This window comes from Zonotrichia albicollis, chromosome 3 (assembly GCF_047830755.1).
Source record: "Zonotrichia albicollis isolate bZonAlb1 chromosome 3, bZonAlb1.hap1, whole genome shotgun sequence".
NCBI lineage: Eukaryota > Metazoa > Chordata > Aves > Passeriformes > Passerellidae > Zonotrichia > Zonotrichia albicollis.
In genome coordinates, this window is record NC_133821.1 from 96,016,173 (window position 1) to 96,028,454 (window position 12,282).

Consider the following 12,282-nt stretch of genomic DNA (forward strand, 5'->3'; position numbering starts at 1 on the left):
GATTCAGATAAATTCATGACACAAATGGTTGGACCAAGCAGGAGAGACTTTGAGTGTCATGTATTAAACTAGAAATAAATTAGGATTAGGAAAAAACAAAAAAAGGAGAGGGTATCTTGCCTTGAATTGAATTAAAAGAATGAGAAAAGAAGAAATAGCGAATGAATAATTGCCCAAAGGCTGTCTTTGGTGTGATCCAACCAAGCAGTAGACAAGGAACAGCCAAATGTCACAGGTTTGGCATGGGAATGAGTAATATCCTGAACTTTGTCAACATGTAACAGAGCTTTTGGAGTGAAACTGAGCTATCCAACGCTACTCAACAGTGGTTGTATACCTCCAGTGTTTTAATGGAATGTTCACAAACAGAAATGGGGGATAACCTTGAGAGGGACTGAGTAAAGAATCTCCGGTTTTTCTATATCACTTCCATTATCTGGAAAGATTCAAGCAGGCAGAAACTGACAGAGTCATTGATGTGATCTTTCCCATAGCTGGTAGCTCAAACTGTAGATGATCAGCAAATCTGAACTGTTTAAAATTTCAACACAATCAAGTGTTTCAAGGCAACTATTTTCACTGTCTGTTCTGAAGCATAAGGAGTTGATTAATTTATTTAAAACTGACTATAAGTGAAATGCAAAAAGAGTTTGTGCAGATCTCCCAGTACTGAGGAAAGCATAGCAGTCTAGGTAGATGAACATGTTATGCAATGTAAAGATATTCTGGGTCCATGGCACACATGAAAGCCTTGTAATACAGGTTTTCTAAAAAAAGTCAAGTATACTTCCTACTAGCTAAGAGGAAAAAGGCCTTAAATAAGCATGTTCAAAGTGCTCAGTTTAACAATTGTGATTTGCATCTATGAATACTGCATAAGTACTTGTTGGACAAGAATCAGAAGAACTTTGAGAGTGTGTGTAAAGCATTGAAAAAACCAAGATTACACATTTGGTATTGCCACAGCGTTCCTTGAGGCAAGCATGCAGTAAGCCTCCCACAGACTTAAACCAAAGCTCTCACAATTAGTAGCAAAGCTCCCATAGATTTGAACCCAGATTGTAGATTAGTAGGTGAAGAAGGTGTAAATTTCAGTTTGGAAAGAGAATTCAAGAAGCATGTCACGGAAATACAGGATTACATGACAGGTCAACACAAGTTGTGCATATATGCATGAAACAATGTCTGTAAATGTGTGAGCTTTTCTAAAACTTTGGGAGCAGAGGGCTAAAGCCTTTTAAGGAGTCAGTGAGGTCTTGGCTTTTAAATCAGCAGTAGACTTTTTATCCTCTGTTAGGAAGATTACCAGCTCAGGTTTTCTTGATGATCATATGACTTCAACATACACTGACTACAAGTGTTTGGTACTCTGGAATTAAAATATAAATGAAAATAACCCTAGGCAGTAACTTGAGTTCCTTCATATGCTACTTAAAGGATGACAAAGAGCTATAAAATGATCAGGGAATAGCCTCAACAGGCAGGTTTTCTTCCAATCTCCATCCCTTTTCTTTTGCTACAGATAACTTCTGGCCCCATCACACCATGTCTCCTGCAGAGAGAAAAATCCCCTCTGTTGCCACTGCAAAAGGCAGAATTCAGAGTGGTTTATTGTGGACTTTTCTGCCAATACATGTCCAAGGCAAATGTTTACAGGAGAAACAGTTTTCTGCAATGGATGGATTAATTTGATTATAGGTTTGAAACTCCTTTCTCAACTTGGTCCTAAACCACATAAGTCACTGTGAATGGCAATGGAAGCACAGGTTGGCCATATTCTGTATTCTCACCACTTACACATAAAATCCTACTGCAGATGTCCTGCAGTCTCTGTACAGACAGTAGACTCTCCTCTCACTGACGGTGTCACTGGCTGGCCTTGTGTCCCCATACCTATCTCCTAAGCTTACCTTTTAGGGGCTCTCACACCACCAAGAGGGGTCTAGTCTGCCTCTGGAAGCACAGGGAGCTGGAGGACTTGGGATCATAACACTTTGGGAATAATGAAACAAAAATGTTAAAACTAAAGACATTTGTAACTATCAATCAGGTATCTGTGTATTTGTAAATGAAAGAGAAGAGCCACTGATTTGTTACCACATGCAGTATTTAATTATTGCTGTGACACTAAGGTATGCTAAGGTTCACCTGAACTAACTGGTACTTGTCTAAAGAGTTCCTGGGAATTGGGCATGGGTGCATTTGAAGCAGGGTTTGAAAAACCCAGTTTTCCACAGAGAATGACAGCACTTCCCTCTCCCTGTCTGGAAACCAAGAACCTGTCAGACTGCTGGTGCAGATTCTCCAGCTCTGGTCTCTCATCATAGGTAGACTCAGGTTAGGATTTCAGCTGTTCTAGGCCAATCATCTTCCACGTGACAGAAGTTGTGGTTTGATTTTGTCTCTTTTGGTCGCCTTTTTGAGGAATCACCTGATTTGTTGTGGGACTGAGCGTTTCCCTGGCAAAATCCAGGGTCCCTGCCAGTCTCTGCTGTTGAAGACCGAGTACACCAGGGCGCGGGGCTGTCACACGGCCGAGGAAGCCTCCCGGGGCAGTTTCAGTGACCGCGGGAGATTCACCCTGACTCACTGGGATGACAACATCAGCTGTCACAAATATGAAGAGAATCATGTAGCAGAACAGCATTGACATCCATTTCATAACTTGCTGTCTTTAATGAAACTGGATAATTATAGCTAAGTGCTGGCTATGCCACCGCTGATATTTGTGTTTTACATCGATCTCGCTGAGCAGGCGTCGCCCTCTCCGAGGAGGCGGCGCTCACCGCTGCCCCCAGGCACAGAAAGGCGCCTCTCAAACAGGCTCCCCCTGCCCGAGTGGTACGGCCGCGCCTCCCTCCCCCCTCCCGTGGCGCCCGGTGGTTGCTGCTGACGGCGGCGCCTGCGCAGAGAGCGCCCGGCGGCGGCGGGCGGTGCTGAGGGACCGGCGGGTCGAGCCGGGTCGGGGCCTCCCAGGCGGGTCGGACCGGGCCGGGAGTTCCTGGGGGAACGGGCAGGGCAGTCCCGGAGCCGGGAAGGGCCGTCCCGTCACTGCGGGCAGCGCTGTGGGTGAGGAGCGGGGTTTGTGCGTCGGGGCCGGTCCCCAGGTGTGCGTGAGGGGCTCGGCGGCCCCGGGGGCTCGGGAGGGTTGCCAGGGGCGTCGGTGCCGTGTCTGTGCGGGGCCGGAGGAGCTGGCACGGCCCGGCTAGAGCCAGGGCTTGCCGCAGTGGGTCGCGCTGTTCAGGGCCTGGTCCTGCTGTGGGGTTGGTGTGTTTTGCCCTGGTTTTCCCCGAGGAGACTGGGGAGGTTGCTGGGACTTGGAGTTGGTCTCTCCAGCTGTGGTGCCGTGGGGTGAGGAAGGGCCTTCGGGGCTCCCGGCCATGCCCTCCTTGTAGCGGGGCACCTGCGGGCAAGGGGCAGGGCGAGTAGGGCAGCACGGGCACGGTGGTGGTGGCATTTGCTGCCTGCTGAAGCACGGCGGGAGCTTCTCGCCCTGCCCTCGGTGGTCTTTGTGGCCTTTTCGCTTGCGATCACCTGAGTCCAAACGCACAGTGGTGCTCAGCACTCACAGGCTGCGGCGGGGGTGGTGGTCGTGCTCATATCACCTATATGGTTCATAAAACGAGCTGGAGTTCAAATATTTCAGTATTATCTGGCTTCCCCCCCCCCCCCTCAAGCCTTTGTTTTTGAACTACGGTGTGTTCAGGACGTTCCAGACAACTTGAGGCACTTAATGCTGAGCTGTTCAGCTAATTACACTGATGTTGCTAATAATATGTAAGAGTGTTGCTTGTCTGAATTCCACACCCTTTTTCCATTTTTGATTTATTTTTTTTTTTTAGAAAGAGGCTTAATGTTCAGAAACTGATTGCAGAGTCTTGTTTTGAGCCATGATCACTACAGCCCCTTTTTGGTGTAAGTGGTCCCCCTTACTGCATTAGTTTTCTGTGGTTTTATATCCTGGATCTGTATTTGAGATTCTGAATTGCACCCAAAGCTATGGCAAATGCTGTAAAATCAGTGTGGGAAAAGCAGGGGAGTAGGACAATAACTGTGCAATGCTGTTGAAATAAAAGTTTCATAAGTAACAAAACAGGGTTTGCTTCTTGTATTTTCTTTTCCTCTTTCTTGCCTTTCTACTTGACCCTCTTCTGCTTTTGCTTCAGTGCATTACTTTGAACTAGTAGGGACTTCACGGGCCAGTTGGGAATCTTGTTGCTTATGTTTTTTTATCTGTCTACCTGTGTTTGGGATGACTGTGCCTAATAGCAGCAGGACCAAAGTCATAACTGCAGTGGATGTGAGCCCTCTATGGTTTTGAGTCTATATATATGAGCGTACTTAAAAATTCATTAAATTTTTTTATCCTTGTTCCAGATGGAAGAGTTCATGCTTACTGGTTTGCATAATAGCAGAGGCTAAATAGGCATGAAGGAGACTATAGTGGGGATGAGAAGTGTCCAAAGAGAAGAAATGAATCCTACAAATGATGATCCAGTGTTTGGGACTATTTTTGACTGGGACTATCTCTTATGGGAAATTCGTTTGACATTTTTAGTTGCTGGTTTTTTAATCTATTTGGGAGTATTTCTTCTGTCTCACTGGTTGTCTTCCTGGAGAAGTACCACTTACTGTGCCTTGTCTGCAAAGGAGAAGGTGTTCTGGAATATGGCAGTCACACGTGGTGTCTTTGGACTTCAGAGTTGTGTTGCTGGGTTATGGGCTTTGCTCATAGATCCCGTTTTTCATGCTGACAAAGTCTATTCTCAGCAAAAGTGGAGTTGGTTTAACTGTTTAATAGCAGCTGGATTTTTCTTGCTTGAAAATGTAGCAGTTCATGTGTCCAACATTATTTTTAGAACATTTGATGTTTTCTTAGTAGTTCACCATTTGCTTGCTTTTGGTGGCTTGGCTGGTTTAGTAATTAATGTGAAATCTGGACATTATCTGCCTTTGATGGGAATGTTACTGGAGATGAGTACTCCCTCAACGTGCATTTCCTGGATGCTTCTGAAGGTAAGAATGTGATAATTTTCAGATTATGTTTGTAACAGTTTTCATGTGTTTCACTTGTCCATAGATAATCTGTGTGGTTTGCTGGATAGGTTTTCATCAAAACTGCACTTATCCAGCTGATACCTGTGTGATTGTCATACCTGCTTTGTCATCATGGCACTTGTGCAGGCCTCCAGGTCGGTTTGTGTGCTGCTGTGTGCACAGTGGGGTGGTATAGATCCATACCAAGTTTAAGATTCCATTATATATATGTGGAGTAACATTGCACTATGAGGAAAAAATGCCTGAGAGTGTTTGTATATAAGAGCTGGGTGTTTGTATTAGTTCTGTAGATTCCTCAGTTCCTTATCTTGAAGCAACAGTTTCACTTCTGCATACTTTGTGTTCTTGTTTTTCTAGGCTGGCCGTGCTAACACCTTTTTCTGGAAGGCAAACCAGTGGGTGATGATCCATCTGTTTCACTGCCGCATGATTCTTACCTACCACATGTGGTGGGTGTGCATTTTCAACTGGAGTTCCATTGTAGAAAACCTGGGACTTCTTCACTTTATTGTTTTATTCTCGGGATTATTTGCTGTTACACTAATACTTAACCCATACTGGACATACAAAAAAACTCAGCAACTCCTCAGCCCAACTGACTGGAACTTTGAAAATAAAGCAGTGGAAAATGGAAAATTGAATGGTGAAACACATGAAAAGAAGAGGATATAGCACTCAAACAAAGTTTCCCAGCAGGGTAACAGAAGAATGCAATGCAAAGCCATTCTTTGCACGTGAAGTAGATTTTGCAAGAAGCTCATTGATGCAGTGACTCGTTGCTGGTAGCACTCTGAGTGCATCACAAGTGTTGAAAAGCATTATTTGTATTTATTATGTGTATACAAATAAGAACTTCAACCCTCATTATGGATTACACCAACAATTTGTCAGGTTGGACAGTATTTCATAATTTAGCAATGATGTGCTCCCTAGTGGCATGGTTTTTTCCCTAATGCTTCAAAGTGGCTTTACAGTAAGTCATTTATTAAGCTCAGCTTGAATCAAGTTTAGCTTGAATCCTATTTAACATATGGTAGAGATACTGAAAATTATGTTAAATTGTGTATTAAGATCAATTATGATCCAAGTTAGGTATGCATAGGTACCTAATTCCTGTGTGCCAGTGAATCATTCCAAGTGGCAGAACTGGTCAGTGGTAGAATGCATTTGTGGCCCAGGTTTGGGTTTTTTTGTTGGTTGGTTTCTAGGTTTGGGATTTTTTGGGTATTGTTTTTTGTTCTTTTTTTCTATTAAGCACACTTAAGAAACAAGGAAAATAATTGAGTGTTTGCTGTCAAAGTTGTTGTTTTCAGGTTGCCCTCAGTATGGGAGGAGTTTATATCCACCAAAACCATCCATGTAGAGATCCACGCATTTGCCATTTGTGTGGTTTGGTGGGTAATCATAGTGGCCCCTTCTGGACCTTAAATCAATGTAATACAAGTGCTAACACCAGAAGGTGACTCTGTGTCATCCTTGAAAAAAATGTTCTTGATTAGTAAAATTGTTTTGTTTGTATGTCCCGTGTGAGGGGTCATGCAGTTAGTTCCACTAGTGCTTCTGTTATGGTTCCTCTCATTTTTGGGAATGCACTTAGTTTTAGATGGTTTCAGAATCTGAGGTGATTCCTTGATGGAGGAAGGCCTGTATCACCCCCTGTAGGAGTTTGGTTGTTTTAATATTTTTATTTAACTTTAAAGAACATACCAAGCAACACTAACAATCCTTTGCACTTTATCTGCCACATCACAAAAATCTTTCCTTTACCTGAGAAACTGGGTTGCTCTTTAGATAGGGACTAATGGTGACTGATGTTCTCCTGCTCGAGATACTGGTTTGATGGTTCCTGGATAAAGATCACGATAGAAGAGAGTGACACCTAGTGGTAGGAGAATGACGGGGTATTCGTTTTGGTGCCCGGAACAAATGAGATTTCAAAAAGTGGTTAATTGGAACCCTGTGTAACATGACTGCCACACAGATTTATTTGCCAAAGCATTAAGACTGCCCAAGCTGTGAAGAATTTTACATCAAGCAATTTTACATAATCTCTACAATTAGAGACTTTGTGAACTGATCTGTGGTGGAACATATTGTTTTAAATGTGTGAGGGAAGCAGTCTTTGGTGTAAACAGTCCCATTTTGGTGGGAATGTCTTTCATTTGTTCTGAGTGAAAGGAGTGGTTGGGTTGCTGCATTCCCTAATTCACTCTGTGTGAGCCGAGAGTTGAATTGCTGTTCTGTGATGGGGAGCAATCCTCTTTCTTTAGCTCACATATAGGCATATACATAGGCAGATCTTATTGATAATGATAATGATGAGGTGGTGAATATCTGAAGTTGCCCATTCAAAACCAGGCTGAGAGGGTCACAATAATTTTACACAGCAACCCTGTCTGATATTGTGCTGCTATTTAATAGATAAAATCTAAATTTGGAGCGATCTTATTTTTATGCTGAGCAGAATAGAGTTGCAGTGTTGCCTGCCTGGGCACCATCCTATGGTAAAAAGGGTTCTCAAAAGTTTGAAATTGTGTACCTGTCTGAAGCAGTTGTATGTGGGAGAGTAATGTTAAAAGCACTTTGGAAGAAACCAGAGAGATGAATTCCTTGGCTATGGAAAAATTATCTGAATGCATATCTTGCAGAATCCAAACCTCACTTGCAGGAGGTCCAGGGAGAAAGGCAGAGAATAAGTCATCAGGTATCAGAATGATGATGTACTCTATGAAGCTTAAAACTTGAAGGTTTGGATTCAGTAAAACAAGGTAATAATTTTTAAAATCTCAGCCACAGAATTCTGAAGAATTCTAATAGAAAATGGAAACATCAGAAGAAGTTTGGGATGAGTGTGTAATTCTTATAGTGGCTGGCTAAAGAATGTGAAGTCCCTATATGCTAAAATAAAAGAATATGGAGGGTGGGGGTTAGTAGTGAATTGAGACTGAAAAAAGATAGGTGGAAATTTATGTCATAGCACCTGATGTCTAAAGTTTAATATTTTATATTATTAATGTGTATAACTTTATTAATTGAATTTTAAATCTTTCATTAAAATTATGTTTTTAACATCATAATGCAGTTTTTTAGTTTGCATCCTAGTTTTTTCACAAAAAGACTGTAAGGGTTTGCATGTCTTAACTGTATAATGAATGATACTTTAGAGCCCCTGTGAACCTAAACACTCGTAGACCTGCTAGAACAAGAAAGCTGTGCAATAAAGCAAATACCAGCACTTACTTTATTTCTGTTGGTTTAAGAATACTTTACAGTCCAGCTAAGAATACAACACAACAAAAATACAGACAACCTTTCTTCGTCCTTTTCATGGCATTTTCATGTGTTGGAGTTACCAGTTCTGTTACAGAGCCTCTTTTTTTTATACTTAAGTATAAAAGGACCCTTTATAAGGGCATGTAGGGAGTGATAGGACAATGGTAATGACTTTAAAACTAAAAGAGGGGAGAGTTAGATTATATTAGGAAGAAATTGTTCCCCATGAGGGTGGTGAGGCCCTGGAACAGGTTGCCCAGAGAAATTGTGGATGCCCCATCCCTGGAAGTGTTCAGGGCGAGGTTGAATGGGGGCTTGGAATCAACCTGGGGTAGTGGAAGGTGTCCTTGCCTACAGCAGGAAGGTTGGAAGTAGATAATCTGTAAGGTCTCTTCCAATCCCAGACTTCTGGGATTCTTCAGTGTCTATTGACTGCTCCCTTTAGGAGGATTTTCTGGTTTATTATTGTGGAAGTCACATTGCACTGAAACAAGTCAGAGAAAGTTCTTGAACTGAGGGTTTTGGTACTTATAACTAAGTGATCCTTTTCAGCCTAAAGGTAGAGTTGCTGTATGTGGTTGTAAATTTTGTTGAAGTGAAATTAATATCAGTCCTGTTGGGCCTTCTTACACAGCCTTATCCACAAACCACAATTTAGAAAAATTCCGTCAGCTTCCATAGTGGTTGGATTGGGTCACAGAGTTTGCTGCTGTGCATTTGGAAAAATTGCATAACAGGATTTTGGGTGAATTATTTGTTTGCCAAGGTGACTGCTAGGGACTTGGCTCTGCTTTCTTGTTGAACAAGCTTATTTGAGGAGTGGTGTTCGTGTCACCTTTCTGAAGCTTTTTTTTTTTAAACCCAAGCAACAAAAACCCAAATCAGCAAACTGTGGTGGGGATAATGGTGTTCAGTTGATTTGGTTTGGTTTTTAAGTTTTTTTAAAGATGTCTGATCTGAGACGTGCTTGTCCAGTCATCTGGTTCTTACATCTTCATACAACATTCATACATCACAGTTTGTGTTTTCCTCCATTTCTAGCCTATGTTTTTTTTTCCAAAACTTCTCATTGTTCCCCCTTGAACCCACCATTTTAAAATTTTTATTCTTACTTGCAGTACTGGTCATGATCTTGGAGTCACATTACCACTGTGACATTTTTGTCTAGTAGTGTTAGGCCTATCTTCCACTAAATATCCATGTGCAAATCTTTCAGAGTGTTTTTGTGTTTTCCTGATAACATGGATTAAATATTGATGTGATATGTAGTTATAAGAAACCTTCTTTAACCTCAGGGAGACTCCCCCTTAAAGTGAATTTAAAAGTATTAAGCAAACTTAAGTATGCTCTTGTACAAGATAATGTTTGTTGAAAAGCATCTTTACACTGTACATAAATAAAAGTATTTTATTGAATAGCTGTCTATTGTGATTTTCATTTCCTGATTAAAATAATGCCTGTTATTTTTTACTTGCTTAAACAGTTTTTGCAGTGCATGCACTAAAATGATTTATTTTGAAATGCTAAGTGTGACAAAGGTAATGTCATATTCATGGAAATAGCTATAAAAATCTTGTAAACCAATTTCCCTTCACCAGCATTTCATGTGTTATTCCCATAAGCATGTTTGGAACACTTGAAGCTGTGCTATGTGTGTATTCAAAACAGTTAAAAAAACATCTCTTGGGGATGACCCTTCTGGCGTTGGGTATTTGAAGTGTGTGGTCCAGTTTTGCATTAGGTTCTGACTGTGAAGACACTTATTTGGTATCAAATGATACTTCATAGTTTAGTATAAGCTACCTTAAATAAACAACAAAAACACAAACAGAAAGACCAAAAACTTATCCCATTACAAAATAGTAAAATACAGTTCTGAGCATTTCTTTCAGAATGTTTTTCAGGAAATGATTCCTGATGCTTTTTAGTTTAGTGAGTCCAAGGAACCCAGCATCATTACTGGTATTTTAATTATTGTTATAAGAATGCACAGTACAAGCAAGTGGTTGGCTGCCTCTGCAGTAAAGAACCCGAGATTAATTGAAGCAGAAGCAAGACATTCATGTGTACAGCTCCACTGACTGTGAGATGTGTGTGGGTACAGAGTGGGAGACTGGGATGAGAAGAACTATGTATAATAGTGTTTGTATGAGTAAAGTCTTCCCTTTTTTTCTTTTTTTTTCCTTTTGGTAAATGATCTGTAAGATTAATTTAAATGTTATTGTTTTGCTACTCAGGTGTTTCAGTAAATAGGTAAATACATTCTACTTGGTAGTGTTAAACATATTCTCAGAAAAATATTGGAGCAGACTTGAGCCAACAATGTTACACAGCAATTACAGTGTTTTGGTCTTGTGTCATTGCACTGTTACTTAAATTGGAACAAAAACTGCAAGCAGTGGTCATTAATGAAGTAAACTATGCCTGTTGATGTCATCAGCCCCCAGATACGTTTCCAGTGTTGGAGGAGACATTTCATGCACTGGATCTGATTGACTAATTGGCATGTCCCGCTAGTGGTGAGTGTTCTGCAGCACATTGTGCCTTCTGCTTTTCCCTAAGTTGCACACTGGTGAGTGGGGTGGAAAGATGATGATACAGCAAAGGCTGTAGCAGACCTTGTTCTTAGTTCAAGGTGTCAGGCAGGCCAAGCTTGGAAGGACTGGGGCCTGCTAGCCTGTCCACAAAAAAAAAAGCAAAGAAATTGGCTGAGGCATTGCTTGCTGCTATTGTGTGTCTGTATTCTGAGAGCCACCTAGGGTCACTTCTGAGTCCTTAGGAATATGACCTGAGCAGAGAGAGTGGAAATTTAATACTAGCTTTGTCAGATGCATTACGTCTAGTTTGAAATTTTTATTTCCTTGTGTGATTGTAGCTGCCTCTGCTCCTTTGCTCACATTAGCGTGCTGTATAAGCTGAGAGTGTTTTCACCACTCTGTCCTCAATGTAAAGAATTGTGAGGTTTTAGTATTGGTAATTGATTCTGGTAGCTCCAGATACTTGCTTGTATTTATATATCACTGTAAAGATCTGCAACTTCCTTCTCTTGCATTGCTGCTTGTAATGCTAAAAGCAGTTTACCAGTGAACACTGCATTTTGTTACCAAAGTTGTGCTCATTCAAGTTTAAGCATGGGGCTTGCAACAAGAAGGGGACAAAAAATACCTGATGGAGCACTAAATTTGTAGAAGGTAGCTGAATTTGCTCTGTTTTTGAACCTTGCAGTTCTGCTGTCAGGATCTTTTAAGTGTAAATCAAGGTATCAAATCTATGATACCTTGAAAAACAAAGTCATGCAGACAAACTACAGAAGTACATAGAGTACTTTTGTATGGAGGTTTGCATAGAGTAGGCATATAGCATCCAACAAGAGCTTGTTCATCTTGTTTTGTGGGTCACATTTACAGGAAGAAAGTGTATCCTGGAAAGCAGCAGTAGCCTTCCTAAGCACTCATTAAGAATTAAATCAGAAAAAAGCTCAGAGACTTTCGGGTGAGGGAGATAGAACTGGTTGGTACATTGTATACTGCTGACCAGGTTGTGGTTACATATTGAAGGTGTAGTTTTTCTAACGCTATAACTCTTCCTTTTTTCTCTCAGCATTGTTTTGAGTATTACTGTGACACTGGTTGAGGCTAAGTTTAAAAACTTTTTAGGACATCAAAATTGCTAAGCAATATATTGCCCTAGGCTGAAAGAGCCTAAAGTCTGTTCTAATTTAAAGTAATTTATTCTTGTGTCATCATTGCCTTTTTATCTTACATAATTATTTTTTACCCCTGGAGACTCTTTTGCATATTCATGCATACAAATCGATCTACTCTTTTGTTTTCCTAATCCATCCTAATACTCTTTGCTTGTCGCTTTTCCCACTTGAATTCCTTTTTACTACGTGTTGGCAGCTTAGAGTTTTACATAGTATTTGATATAAAATTTTCTCAGAATCTTGTA

General features: G+C 41.1%; 2 protein-coding genes across 3 annotated transcripts in view; both read left to right on the top strand.

Annotated features, from left to right (window-relative positions):
- The first annotated feature begins 2,928 nt into the window (after nucleotides 1-2,928).
- Nucleotides 2,929-9,750, top strand: CLN8 (CLN8 transmembrane ER and ERGIC protein). Of its 2 annotated transcripts, XM_014268534.3 has the most exons (4): nucleotides 2,929-3,069; nucleotides 3,843-3,915; nucleotides 4,378-5,016; nucleotides 5,416-9,750. In XM_014268534.3, the coding sequence occupies exons 3-4, from the start codon at nucleotides 4,429-4,431 to the stop codon at nucleotides 5,728-5,730; spliced, it is 903 nt and encodes a 300-aa protein (XP_014124009.2). In that variant the 5' UTR covers nucleotides 2,929-3,069; nucleotides 3,843-3,915; nucleotides 4,378-4,428; the 3' UTR covers nucleotides 5,731-9,750. The 2 variants fall into 2 exon arrangements, with proteins under 2 accessions (XP_014124009.2, XP_005489217.3); XM_005489160.4 differs by lacking the exon at nucleotides 3,843-3,915.
- The window catches only part of ARHGEF10 (Rho guanine nucleotide exchange factor 10), a 124,510-nt gene continuing 115,157 nt past the window's right edge, over nucleotides 2,930-12,282 (top strand). Inside the window, exon 1 of the mRNA XM_014268530.3 lies at nucleotides 2,930-3,069. The gene's annotated coding sequence lies outside the window, so the exon portion shown is untranslated. The remainder of the gene's footprint in view (nucleotides 3,070-12,282) is intronic.